The sequence below is a fragment of the Giraffa tippelskirchi genome, chromosome 4 (assembly GCF_054371585.1).
Source record: "Giraffa tippelskirchi isolate mGirTip1 chromosome 4, T2T-mGirTip1v1.2.pri, whole genome shotgun sequence".
Taxonomy (NCBI): Eukaryota; Metazoa; Chordata; class Mammalia; order Artiodactyla; family Giraffidae; genus Giraffa; species Giraffa tippelskirchi.
The window spans coordinates 117120603-117135692 of NC_137278.1; the positions used below are offsets into that span (position 1 = coordinate 117120603).

Genomic DNA, 15090 nt, shown 5'->3' on the forward strand with positions numbered 1-15090 from the left:
TTCTTTTGCTTTTACTGAGGATTTAAATTATTCTATTTTTCTTCTGTATTTTCAGTTTTATATTATTTTACTATTCTTTTGGCTTACCATAGTTGTTATATCATTCCTTCTTTCTTTACCAAATCTAAGTTTATTTACCACCTTCCTCTTTATTCCAAGGCAATTCTAGGATCTTAGAAAATTTAATTTATTCCTTCCCAACTTAATGTACTATCTGTGAGTTATTAACTCTGCGTGCATATATATGTGTCTATATGTGTGTTTTGAATGCCTTAAGACAACATTATTTTATAACGTCAGTATCATTTGGATTTTCCAAATTTGCTAACATGTTGAGTGCAGCACTTTAATAGCATCATTATTTAGGATTTTAAATAGCTCTGCTGGAATTCTATCACCTCCATTAGCTTTATTGGCAACAGTGCTTCCTAAGGCCCACTTGACTTTGCACTCCACAATGTCTGGCTCTGAGGAGAGACAACGCTATCGTGGTTATCCACGTCATAAAGATCTTTTTTTTGTACAACTCTTCTGTGTATTCTTTCCATCTCTTCTTGCTGTCTTCTGCTTCTATTAGGTCTTTACCATTTCTGTCCTTTATTGTGGCCATCTTTGGATGAAATGTTCCTTTGATATTTCCAGTTTTCTTGAGATCTCTAGTCTTTCCCTTTCTGTTGTTTTCCTCCATTTCTTTGCATTGTTCATTGTTCATGCTAGTAAAGTTATGCTCAAAATTTTCCAAGCTAGGCTTCAGAATTACATGAACCAAGAACTTGCAAATGATCAAGCTGGGTTTAGAAAAGGCAGAGGAACCAGAGATCAAATTGTCAACATTTGCTGGATCAGAGAGAAAACAAGGGAATTCCAGGAAAAACATCTACCTGTTTCATTGACTAAAGTCTTTCACTGTGTGGATCATAACAAACTGTGGAAAACTCCTAAAGAGCTGGGAGTACCAGTATCCCACCTCCTGAGAAACCTGTATGTGGGTCAAGAAGCAACAGTCAGAACCCAGTATGGAACAACTGACTAGTTCAGGATTGAGAAAGGAGTATGACAAGGCTGTTTGTCACCCTGTTTGTTTAACTTATATGCAGAGCACATCATGCAAAATGCCAGGCTGTATGATTTACAAGCTAGAATCAAGATTTCTGGGAGAAATATCAACAGCCTCAGATAAGCAGATGATACCACTCTAATGGCAATAAGTGAAGAGGAACTAAAGAGCCTGTTGATGAGGGTGATGGAGGAGAGCGAAAAACCTGGCTTAAAACTCAATATTAAAAAAATAAAAGTAAGATCATGGCGTCCGGTCCCATCACTTCATGGCAAATAGAAGGGGGAAAGGTGGAAGCAGTGACAGATTTCCTCTTATCGGGCTCTAAAATCACTGTGGATGGTGACTGCAGCCATGAAATTAGATGCTTCTTGGCAGGAAAGACATGACAAACCTAGGCAGTGTTAAAAAGCAAAGACATGATTTTGCCAACAAAGGTCCATATAGTCAATGCTATGTGTGGTCTTTCCAGTAGTCATGTATGGATGTGACAGCTGGGCAATAAAGAAGGCAGAGCACTGAAGAATTGATGCCTTTGAACTCTGGTGCTGGAGAAGACTCTTGAAAGTCCCTTGGACTGCATGGAGATCAAACAAGTACATTTAGGAAATCAACCTTGAATACTGTTTGGAAGGACTGATACTGATGCTGAAGCTCCAATACTTTGGCCACCTGATGCGAACAGCTGACTCATTGGAAAAGACCCTGATGCTGGGGAAGATTGAAGGCAGGAGAAGAGGGCAACAAATGACAAGATGGTTGGATGGCATCAATGGACATAAACATGAGCAGATTTCAGGAGATGGTGAGAGACAGGGAAGCCTGGCATGCTGTAGTCCATGGTGTCACGAAAAATTGGACACGACTTGGCAGCTGAAAAACAATAAAAGTCATTTGGATTCATCCACTTTTTAAACCTTTCCACTGATCTTTATTCTACGTTTTGTCTATGATGTCCCTTTCCCCTGAAGAACATGCATGCGCGTGCACACACACACACACACACACACACACACATCTGTGTATATGTATTTTGAGATACCTACTCATCATGTGATATGCATTTGCTACATTGTGATTGTATCCTATTTTATTATAGTTTTGCTTGCCTAGGTTGATGTGCAACAACCTAATTGTTGATCCTTGGAAGAAAAAATTATTTTCCCCTTTAAAGACTTTTTTCCTTTGGCCATTGTTTTCATCAGTTTACTCTGATATTCCTACTGTAGTTACTTCTGTATTCACCCTGCTTGAATCCACTGTACCTCTTAAATCAGTGGTTTGGCACCTTTATTCAGTCTTGAAAATTTCTGAGCTATCATTTCTTTATATAAATATATAGATGTAGATATATATTCCCTCTGTATTCTATAATCCCCATTATGTTTTATAATTCTCTGACATTTCCCTTGCATCTCTATGTGTCATTCTGGATGTTTACTTGTGACTCAAATTATAGTTCACTAATTCTCTCTTTAGCTGTGTCTAATGTAATGTGCAATCCATTTATAAAAGTCTTGTTTGCAGTTATAGATCTTCAAGTTCAAAACTTTTATTTGCTTCTTTTGTTTAGAATTCAATTCACATTTGATAGTATCTCATACATAAGTTTTAAATTTTAATTTTCTTTAATAGGTTCAGCAAAGTTTTGTTAATTTCTGTGTCTGATAATTATATTATCTGGATACTTTGTGGATAGTTTCTATTATATGTTGTTTTCTTGCTCTTTCTTCACATGATGTTATCCTATTGTTTAGTTTTTTTGTTATTTTACAGTCAGAAAATACTAAGAAAAACAAAACTACAGAATCAATTTGAGGCTATGATTTTATTATTTTTTCTCCAGCAGTCTTTGATGTTTCAAGCTACAAGCATTAGCAATTTCTGTTCAGCTAAATCCATATTTTGGTATTGATATTATTTAATCTGGGCTTCAGTACCTTGGGAACTATTCTATATTTGGATTAATGTGTAGTGCATGGAGGTTCTAACTCTATGTAAAGTAGGGATTCTTAGTCCTCTTTCGCTGAGAAGAGATGTGGAGTCGAAATTTTGATCCCCTGGTGAGACAAGCTTTCCTTTTTTCAGATTAATAGATATCCTGAATGATATCCATGTGTTCACCTCATCTCTTCTGGAACTTAATCATCTTATTCTACATAATATCATTTATTCTTAAGTGCCTCCAGTTACATTTATATTTTTTTCTCATTACCTAGTCCATTGTTACTGTACTTAGAGCATCTTTGCTACATTTTCTATTTTCCCCCTTCTCCTCTCAGATCTTCTTTTGACTTACTTGGTATTTTCACCCTCATCTCCTCCTTTTTTCCTCAATTGTTTTATAGTTATGTACTTTATTAATTTAATGGTAACCAAAGAAATTATAAAATACACTCAGTTTATCTCAAGTTAATTGATTTTTCAGAATTTTAAATGTATTTTTATTTTATTATACAGTCAGTGTTTGCCCATATTTGCCCATGTTTATTGCTTTTATGCCTTTTATTCTTTTTTTTCATTTAAGATCTTGAATCACCTTCATTCTTCATGATACAGATACTTTAAAAATTTTTCTCTAAGAAGAGAACCAGTTTGTGGAAGATTCAGTTTTCCTGTAAATGTATTTACTTAATATTTATTGTTGAATTATAATTTAGCTGGGTGTATTTTTCTAAATTGAACCTCATTTTCTTTCAATAATCTGTAAATATTATTTCATTACTTTTTAACTTTCAATGTTGATTTAAGAAATCAGCTCTTAAATTTCTGAAACTTTGAAGGTATTTTCCATGTCTTTTCAAGTATTTTTTCTTGTTATTCCCGTTATGAATTTTTATTTTGATGTGTCTAGACATGGGTTTCTTTTTAATTCACCCTGTTGGGGTCTGATTCAATTATTGAACTTGTGATTTTTCACTTTTAAATTTTGTCTGTTAGTCATTATCTCTCCAAAAGTTATCTTCCTCATTTTGTTGAAGTACTCCATATACATTAGATTTTCTGACTCTTGTCTCCATATTTCCTATATTCTATCTTTCTGTCTTTCTTTGCTTCCTCTAGTTAATTTCTATATGTTCCAATTAATGATTTCTAATTTACTGTTCATCCTAGTCATTGAGTTTTTAATTTAATTCTAATTTTCGTGTGGGTCTAGCCTTGCTGGAATTTGTTATTTCTGATAACTCTTACGGCATCTTATTTCTTTGTGTATTTCATGTGTTTTTTTGTTATCTGTTTATTTCCCTTAGGACTTAAACTTTGTGATTTTTCCTAGTTATGAGATTAAACTTTGTTCATTAGAGACCTTTTCAGATTCCAAAGGACAGAGGCAATATAGAATCATTTGTGCTACATCTTTGGTGGAAGTTTTCTGCTCACCATTATTGTGAATTTGAGTTGCAAACCTGTGGGAGAGTCAGCTTGTGTTTATTATTTTAAAGGGAGGACTGTTTCCCTTTTTCACTGAATACTGATGTTTTGAGATAGTTTAATTTCCTGTCTTCTGGTTGGGTATAGCTGATTAGGGTCCCAGTTTCTTTGGGGTTGTCTGTCATACTTGCTTACTCTTGGTGAATTTTAAGTTTTGTTTCCTCAAATTGTGAGGCTATAGAAATTGATCTTCATATTCATCAGATTTAACAAGTTTTCTCACTCTGAAAACTGGCTTTGCCATTCTGCTTACCTCTCTTTGCCTACCATATCTATTCAGATTTTGGACTGAGAATTCTTCCTTAACAGCTCATTTGGAAACACTTTAAAAAAATGTAGTTACTGTTTTTAGTTATTTTCAAGGGTAAAGATCTCACTATCTGAACAGAAATTTCTGGAAATGGAATTTTGTATCTTTTTCTAACTTTTAATCTACACAATCTTATCGTCTATAAATTATAATGTAAAATGATAAAATAACAATCCATATTCCCGCCATCCAGATACAGCCAGTATTGATGAACTTTCTAGATTGTTTTCTTTCCATTTTAAAAATCACTACTGTAATATTGTTTTGAAATTAACTTTATTCACTTAACAATAAATTGTGAATAATTGTCCATGTCATGTTATTTTTTTAAATTCTAGTTGAATTTATCAAGTAAATGATACTTGAGCAGATATTCTGTCTATATCCATTTTCTATTTCCATGAGGACACAACACAGTCTTAGGACTGTACAACAAGTTATGAGTTTTATATTAAAGTAAAGCTATTTTTAGAAAAACAGGTTTTCATATTTCTAATAGAAATGTGAAAACTATAAATAATTTATATGTGTTAACAGAAAAGATATTTCATGCCTATTATTTCAAGAAATTAGAAAAAAATTGTCACATATAACTAATAAGAAAATAAAAACTGTAATAAGCATAGCTAACACCTGAATAGAGATTCAAAACTCTTTGAGGAATAGCAAATGTAAAATGGTAAATGCTTTATGAAGAAGATATATTATATGAAAAAATGTGATCAAAATACAAAATCACTTGAATGAACACTATCTGTAACAATTCAGGCAATGATGCCTACTTTTTCTATGTAAATAAATCTACTTAGGATAAAGATTAAAGAAATTTATATAATTAATTAAAGTTTAATTAAATATTTTAAAAGTTTAATGAAACCTGTGATTATTAAAGTATATGTAAAGAGATGTGTTCTAGGCGTATATTTTTTATTTTAATAGTGAAGTAACAGTTTAGTGTTTTCGTTTGGTCCCTAAGTTGTGTCCGACTCTTTTACAAGCCCATGGATAGTAGCCCACCAGGCTTCTCTGTCCATGGGATTTCCCAGGCAAGAATACTGGAGTGGGTTGCTCTTTCCTTCTCCAGGGGAACTTCCCGACCCAGGGATCAAATCTGCGTCTCCTGCACTGGCAGGTGGATTCTTTACCACTGAGCGACCTGGGAAGCCCTCACGGACATTGCTGCATTGCATTTTGATATGTTCGTTTCTGCGGTTAAACTAGAGGCTAACTTGGTTTTAGTCCATCATAACTGGTTTCTGCTCAAAGACCTGAATAATATATCCTTTGTCCTTGGTTAATAAATTCAGCAAGACATCTTATTGTCAGTAAACCCACATAAGTTTTTCTTAGTATATAATGTTGTTTTTAAACTATAGATTTTTCTTCCTTCATTTCTGGAAAATTTTGTTCATATATATATATATGTGTGTGTGTGTGTGTGTGTGTGTGTATGTGTGTATATATATATATATATATTTGAAAGCATTTTTGGCTTGGTTCTATTTCTCAGTCATATGATCCATATTTTGGTTGACTTTGTCATGTCTGTTTTTATCTAGTTAATGTAATCTATGTCATTTTATCTTCTGCTTCTAAATATTTTATTCTCAGTGTGGCTATCTCTTCTTTGTGAGCCATCCAATCTTTAGCTCTCTGTCCTCTATACTGGTTTTTCCGAATTATTGATCACTTCTGTTATGGTGCTATTTTGGTCCATTTGTTTACCTACTTCTGTTATTTTGCTGTATTTGAATTCTCATTACATTAAATTTCTTTAAATGTTCTTTCCTAGACCAAAACATTTTCAACATATTTTCTTCTTTCTCATGTTTTCAGGGTAGGATCCTTACTATATTAGTTATATATTTTTCTGAAGCAAAGTATCCCCAAATTTAGCAGTTTAAAACCACAGACATTTATTACCTCCTGTTTTCAGTGGATCAGGTATCTGGAGTTGGCTTGGTTGGGTGGCTCTGGCTCAGGGTTTCTCTTGAGGTTGCAGTGAAGCAGTGTCACGGGGCTGCCATCATCTCAAGGCTCAGTGAGGCTGAAAGATCTACTTTTCATCTCACATTCACATGGTTGTTGGCAGACCTCAGTACGTATTTTTTAGATGATTTCCTTCTGTTTTTCTCACAGGCATACACACGCATGCACAAATGCACATCTTCCCCATCCTCCCGCATTGTTAGTGGTTAGGCCAGTGTTTTGTATATCCTGCCAAATCTCTTTTGCCATTTCACTAAATTTCCTTTAAAACTTTGATCTTAAAATCTAACAGATATGCCCTCCTGTCTATGAGTAGTGTTCCCACAATTTGGCTGTATAGCAAACCCTTCTGATGATTGATAACATCAGTTTTTTCTCATTTTTGTTCAGTCCAACAACCATTTGGTGACAGTGGTAGTCTGTATTAAATATAGAATAACAATTCTATTCAGTACTTGCTCTGATTTTTTAAAAAAATATATTGTTTTTAAAATTATTATACAATAAGTACATTTTCATTTAAGAGGAGAAGGAAATGGCAACCCACTCCAGTATTCTTGCCTGGAGAATTCCATGGACTATATATATAGTCCATGGTGTCACAAAGAGTTGGACATGACTGAGTGATTTTCACTTCACTTCATAATTTAGCTTACTATTCCCTTACTGATAGACATTTAACTTTTATCCATTTCTTTGCTTTTTAAATAATATGGCAAGGAATCTCTCTGTATGTTACTTCACAGTTGTGTGTGTGTTACTGTATAATTGATTCCTGGAAATAGACATGCTCAGTCCAATATTCCTTAGTATCTGAGGCTTGAAATCATAATTTCACCAGATTGGAATCTCTATGGATAAGTGTACCTTCTCTGTATATTGATAGAGAATCATGCTGTCTTAATATCTGAAATTGGCTGATTTGTTGTTATTCAGTCACTCAGTTGTGTCCAGCTCTTTGCAACCCCATGGACTGCAGCACGCCAGGCTTCCCAGTCCTTCACCATCTGCCAGAGTTTGCTCAAACTCATGTCCATTGAGTCCGTGATGCTAACCATGAGATCCAACAATCTCATCCTCTGTCATCCCCTTCTCTTCTTGCCTTCAGTCTTTCTCAGCATCAGGGTCTTTTCCAGTGAGTCAGCTCGTCCCGTCAGGTGGCCAAAGTATTGGAGCTTCAGCGTCACCATCAGTCTAATTAACTGATAAGCTTTAATTCTTCCTAGCCTAACATGTGACACCCTGATTGTTGTCTCTCACATATTCAGGCAGCCCTGAGTGGTATGTTCAAGGAATAGCCAGGAGGTCAGCTTGTTAGAATGAACCAAGAGAAGGGGACAGTAGAGGATTGGTTCAGAGATGGGGTACTGTGGGTCATTTTAAGGACTTTGAAGGGTCTTCTCACCATTATCAAATATCTAAAAAGTAGTTGATACTCAGTCTCCCTTCCACTACACTGTGGCTTTCCTTCTATTACTCCATGGGGACCTCTAGCAAAATTCTTCTGCTGCATCATTACTTGCCAAAGCAGTGGCCTTTTCTCCTCCTTTGCCCACTCTGGCTCACACTGTTGACTGTATATAATTTAGTGTAAATAGAAATACCTTTGATAATTGTAAAATGTATATTTATTCATGACTGCCATCAGCACAGAATCTCATTTGCCTTTGCTTCTCCCAAATATTCTCCTGCTTTATGTGCTGTTTCCTTTTACTTTTAGCTTTTGTGCCAGATTAATTGCTTTTCTTCAGTGCGTAACCTAATGTTTCATTCTTGGTTCTCCTCTTAGGTGACCGCTGAAAAGTTTCACAAGTGCATTCCCTGCTCTAAATGAGCTAATAGAATATCCTCTTCTTGATTAGTTCTGAAAAGCTTAAGAGCAATGTGCATGGCTTTTAAAACTATTAAGCTTATGGAAGTATATTGCTTAAGGCATTTAAATATATGATAAAGGACATTTTATTTTATACAACTAAAAATTAATATTAATTAGATTTCCTTTTGTTTGAAATGACTTATTTGCGTCACAGGTTAATTGATACTCAGTTCAGTTCAGTCGCTCAGTCATGTCCAACTCTTTGAGACCCCCAGAACCACAGCATGCCATCTTCCTTGTCCATCACCAATTCCCGGAGTTTAGCCATACTCATGTCCATTGAGTTGGTGATGCGATCCAACCATCTCATCCTCTGTCATCCCCTTCTCCTCCTGCCCTCAATCTTTCCCAGCATCAGGATCTTTTCAAATGAATCAGGTCTTCACATCAGGTGGCCAAAGTATTGGAGTTTCAGCTTCAACATCAGTCCTTCCAATGAACACCCAGGACTGATCTCCTTTAGGATGGACTGGTTGGATCTCCTTGCAGTCCAAGGGACTCTCAAGAGTCTTCTCCAACACCACAGTTCAAAAGCATCAATTCTTCAGCGCTCAGCTTTCTTTATAGACCAACTCTCACATCCATACGTGACTCCTGGAAAAGCCATACCCTTGACTAGATGGACCTTTATTGGCAAAATAATGTCTCTGCTTTTTAATATGCTATCTAGGTTGGTCATAACCTTCCTTCCAAGGAGTAAGCGTCTTTTAATTTCATGGCTGCAATCACCATCAGCAGTGATTTTGGAGCCCCCCAAAATAAAGTCTGTCACTGTTTCCACTGTTTCCCTATCTGTTTGCCATGAAGTGATGGGACCGGATGCCATGGTCTTAGTTTTCTGAATGTTGAGATTTAAGCCAACTTTTTCACTCTCCTCTTTCACTTTCATCAAGAGGCTCTTCAGTTCTTCTTCAGTTTCTGCCATAAGGGTGGTGTCATCTGCATATCTGAGGTGATTGATATTTCTCCCAGCAATCTTGATTCCAGCTTGTGTTTCTTCCAGCCCAGCATTTCTCATGATGTACTCTACATATAAGTTAAATAAGCAGGGTGACAATATACAGCCTTGACGTACTCCTTTTCCTATTTGGAACCAGTCAGTTGTTCCATGTCCAGTTCTAACTGTTGCTTCCTGACCTGCATACAGGTTTCTCAAGAGGCAGGTCAGATGGTCTGGTATTCCCATCTCCTTCAGAATTTTCCACAGTTTATTGTGATCCACACAGTCAAAGGCTTTGGCATAGTCAATAAAGCAGAAATAGATGTTTTTCTGGAACTCTCTTGCTTTTTCAATGATCCAGCAGATGTTGGCAATTCGATTTCTGGTTCCTCTGCCTTTTCTAAAACCAGCTTGAACATCTGGAAGTTCATGGTTCACGTATTGCTGAAGCCTGGCTTGGAGAATTTTGAGCATTACTTTAATAGCGCGTGAGATGAGTGCAATTGTGCAGTAGTTTGAGCAGTCTTTGGCATTGCCTTTCTTTGGGATTGGAATGAAAACTGATCTTTTCCAGTCCTGTGGCCACTGCTGAGTTTTCCAAATTTGCTGACATTGAATGCAGCACTTTCACAGCATCATCTTTTAGGATTTGAACTAGCTCAGCTAGAATTCCATCACCTCCACTATCTTTGTTCATAGTGATGTTTCCAGTGGCCCACTTGGCTTCACATTCCAGGATGTCTTGCTCTAGTTGAGTGATCACACCATCATGATTATCTGGGTCGTGAAGATCTTTTTTGTACAGTTCTTCTGTGTATTCTTGCCACCTCTTCTTAATATTTTCTGCTTCTATTAGTAGATATGATTACAAGGAATTCTAATCTGAAGTATTTTCTTTTTCAGCAGTTTTTAAATTATATTGAAGTTAATATATATTTATTCTTTTATGTAATACATTATTTCTAATACCTTGGAACTGATAACATGTAGTTGGTTCATTTTAGTCAAATATCTTATAGGGCAGAATAATTCACTCCTTGATAACATCAGATAATAATTTTCTCTTAGTCATAATTGCTATTTTATATTACAGGAAAATACCATTACATTAATTCTAAATAAGAATTTTAAAAAGGAATATTATTGTCTGATTTTAAATTTGAGTCTTTCTTTTGTTCCTTTGGGTCTTCTATGCCTTTTCCTTCTTCTCTTAGGTATTGCAAAATTTGTCATTATATGAAAATTTACATTTTAGCATAAAAATTTTTGTAAGAAATAATCATCCATAACATTGTTGCTTTATTTTATTCCAACTATTAGATATACTGTAATTAAAAATGTTTTTTCTTAATATGTATCTTTGTGATGTATTTTTACAGTATACTCAGAATTCAAGTTATTACACTGAATATTATATCTGAATTTTTAAAAGATACAGAGAATTAAGTTTTATTGTGAAATCTTGGTTATATTCCTTGATTCTTCCTTTTATTTCTCCATTGTGGATATAAACAGACTATCTGCCCTTTCTGTAAATCACAGTATATAATAAAAAGAATTAAATGGATTAAATGCTTTAAATTCCTTCAGGAAAAATTAATTATGTAAATTCTCGATTTTAATTTGTATTCATAATTATGTTTCTTTTAAGATGATCTTTTAATTTATTATCATATAACATTTTTGTTAGAAAACTCTATTTCATCATTTAATTGAAGAAGATATTTTGTGTGGGCTTGACAAAAAATCAGAATGAGGTTCAGTTCTCTGACATCTAGTTCAGTGACTCCCATCTGCATGATACTCACAGAAGCCATTCTGCTTACTAGTACTTACTCTAAACCTTAAATGATATTTCCAGTTTCTGAAAATGCTTATTTCATATAACAGGGTAGTAACTACAGAGAACTTATATAGTCAAATATTCAATCTAAATAAAATTTTTTATATTTTTACTATCTTTCATGAAATTTTTATAGACTTCCTTAGCATCTCTTTCCAGTGATGACTTATTTAAACAACCTTCTCGGGTTTTTCTTTATAGTCACTGAGCTAAGGCTCCTCTGATATTTTTTAGATGGAAATCATTGATTTTAAGTTTATTTGTGTAAAAAGGAGGTCACTTGTCACAATCTTATACTATCAGAAAAAATATACTAATATTTTATTGATATTAAGTTATACCTACTTCATTAGTGAATCTAAGGTAGATATTTCAATGGTATGAAAATTACATTCTGTTAATTTGTAACCAACTTAACCAAACATTCAAAAGTCAAAGACTTTGAAACTGAATTGAAAACTTTTATTTTTCCAATGATTCCACCCCCGCCCTTGTTATATTTTCAATTGAAAATACAACATTCATTGCCCAACATATGACTTCTAGTATTTTGTTCAAATTTGAAGTGGTATATAATTGTCATTCAAAAATATGTCTCTTCAGTATAAGCTCAAATAATAATGCATTTTACACTTACACATATTTTTTCCTCAGAAAATTGGGCTAAGTCTTGTAATTAGGAATATTCAGAAATAAAAAGATGCAGTTATTTAGAAGAAAATTGAAACTCTCGAGTTTGGAAGAATGTATGATAAAGTGATCCTGGAAAATTTTTCTTCCAGGTGGCTTAGAATCGTTGAAAAACCTTCAGCAACTAATTGTGGACCATAATCAGTTAATTAGTACAACAGGTCTTTGTGATACACCTACCCTTATATACCTGGATTGTTCATATAATCATCTTACTGAAGTTGAGGGCATTGAAAACTGTGGATTGCTCCAAATACTGAAGTTACGGGGAAATTATCTAAGTGAGGTAATTGATTTGAATTAATTTGATTAACACAAAATTTTTCTTTTGCTGCCAATATCAACCACACATTTTAAAAGCAGTTTAATTTTTATTCTTTTTGCTTATCAACTGAATTTGATTTCCAGTTTAAACTATTGTGTACTTTTCACTGTTTAAAAACTGTTCAACATTATTATAATATCTTATAAACAAATTAATTCAACATTTGTTTTTTATAGTACTAAAATATAGATAATAACTTTTCAGTTATGATTCAGTGTATAAGTGGGACCAAATTTATCTGCAATTGTAATTAAGATTTGTCATGAGACCTTTTAATTGAAAAATGCTAAGTATGAAAATAAGTATGGGAATTTTATTTATAATAACACTTTCAAATATTATACTTTGATTTATGATATGCTGTTTATCAGAATATATGTTAGTTTTGGTAGGCTTTATATTTTTAAATTTGGTTAAATGACAAAAATGTTTTGCTTCATGTAAGCTAATAACTCAAATTTAAATATAGCTTCCATTCTTGGGGAATCACGTTCTTCTCAGAGAATTGCACTTGGATGATAACAGCATTTCAGCTGTGGAAACATTTTCTTCATACTGGCTGCCTTTACTGCAAATCCTGACTATCTCTCAAAACAGGTACAAGTATAATTTGCTTTATTAAGCTTAAAGGCAGTGAATGATTATTGTAAATGTATGATCTTCATAAAAGTAGAAAAGCTGTTAGTTTTTTCCAATAATTCAAGGAATGTACATTATAATAACTTGGTGCATAAATTATAAATCTAACTTCATGTATTGACATATCCTCAAATTTTAGTAGGATTTTAATTGTCACTGATCTTACTCATTTTGTTCCTTCTCAAAAATGTACTTATGGAAATTTCTCAGGGCAGATTTGTTTATATTTGTAAAGATACCCTCCTTGGAAAATAGAGGAGGTAGTTAATTTAATTCAGAAGGATGTCTCATTTTCTCAAATGGTATTTATTAAGTCCTGGAAGAACGATTTTTAATCTGCTCTCAACTTGCATGTCTTTTTGAAACTGTTAAGACAGATTTAAATTTGATTTCCCTGAGGATATAAAGTAACACTTAAAAAAATACCTTAATATTAAATCGAGATGGGTACCTGCCACAGAAGATCCATTTAAAACCACCAAACATCTGGATTTTTGCAGAGAATAGCTGTCTAAAACTGAAAGTGAAACAGGAGTACAAGATGTATATGTCTCCCTCTGTTTAATATTTCATTGAGGCCTATTAACTCTAATATGATTAATTTGGTCATCAAAGGCACAAGGAGTAAGGGAAAGGAGCTATCTTTTACAAGAAGTTGCTTCTGTGAGTGGTATAATTCTTGCAAAAGAAGTGAACAAAGACAACTCATTGTTATATGTATATATGTATGTATATATCCCCTCCCAAACATAATTTTCTTTCAATTTCTGTCACAATAGTGCTCATCCTTTGAGTCCTAAATGATTTGACTTCTACCCATTAAACTATTCCACAACTTGACATGTCAAAAGCTGAATTGTATTTTAAAATTCCTTCTAGTTGTTCTAATCATATATACAATATGAAAGTTGATTTGCCTTTAAAAAGATATTTATTCCTGAACAGCACTGTCAGATAATATTATTTAAGTAATTTAGGCCATCACAAACTTATCAGATCTTTTCACAATATTTTTCAGGTAAGAAATGCAATTTCAGTAGAAATACTCAGTTATGCTTTGGACATATGCAGTAAACCACTCAGTTAGTGACATATCTAACATTTTATAGAACTAGATTTCATGCCACATTGATGAGCATAATAATCTTAAAGAATTTAGAAAATATTTAAAACATCAACATTTTTGAGAAATAATTCCATTATTTCTTTGGACAATTTAAATCATCAAAGGAATATTCTGCTTTTAAAAATTAAAGTTAACACTAGCTAATAGACTTTTGCCTTATCAATATGATGTGTCTTATTTCTCATATCAATTATAGATGACCAGGAATTTTATAAAATGAACTGTTTAAAAAACTGTAGAGTTGATAACAATAACTGGGATAATTAAACCAAATAATCCTTATTTATAATTTTGTTTGCAGCAATTAGCTTCATAATATTTGGATATTCAGGTGGTGTTTGCTATATTGGGTGATACAAAACTGAGTAACATATGTCCTTACCCTCAAATTCTCTTAGAAATAAAATAACAATCTGGTGCACTTAGCTATTATAAAAAGTGGTAAAATTATTATGTAATATATGCTATTTTGCATTTTTAAACACTATCACTTATATTTGAAGGGTGTTTTTGTGGGTTTCTGAAAGCTTTTTCCATAAATGACCTACCATTTCTGAGAGGATAAGTGAATAAGTCCTGAGGGCACCAGGGAAATGTGATTGATAGAAATAAACGTGTAAATTAGTGAAATTATTTCCTAAAATCAGTGAAAAGGTAATCTTCATACTAGGTATTTTTCACCAGAAGCTAATACCATTAACTGTAGAAATTACCCATTTAATGTTAAGCTTTTACCATATGTGTTGACTTTTTCAGAACTACTTTAGGTTTGGTAAAACTCAGGGTCAACAGATCTGGCTGGGTTTGAATTCTGAATTAACAACTTACCTGTTAGTTGACACTGAGCAAATCTTTTCTCACTA

The 15090-nt window shown here is 33.6% G+C and overlaps 1 protein-coding gene across 11 annotated transcripts in view; it reads left to right on the forward strand.

Annotated features, from left to right (window-relative positions):
• The window catches only part of LRRIQ1 (leucine rich repeats and IQ motif containing 1), a 223146-nt gene that overhangs the window by 42351 nt on the left and 165705 nt on the right, over positions 1–15090 (forward strand). For all 11 annotated transcript variants that reach the window (XR_014083637.1, XR_014083638.1, XM_081596133.1 and 8 more), the window contains 2 exons: positions 12230–12423; positions 12932–13059. Coding sequence is in view for 9 of the 11 variants with exons in the window: in XM_081596133.1 (XP_081452259.1) it covers positions 12230–12423; positions 12932–13059 (322 nt within the window). In the remaining 2 variants the exon portion in view is untranslated. The remainder of the gene's footprint in view (positions 1–12229; positions 12424–12931; positions 13060–15090) is intronic.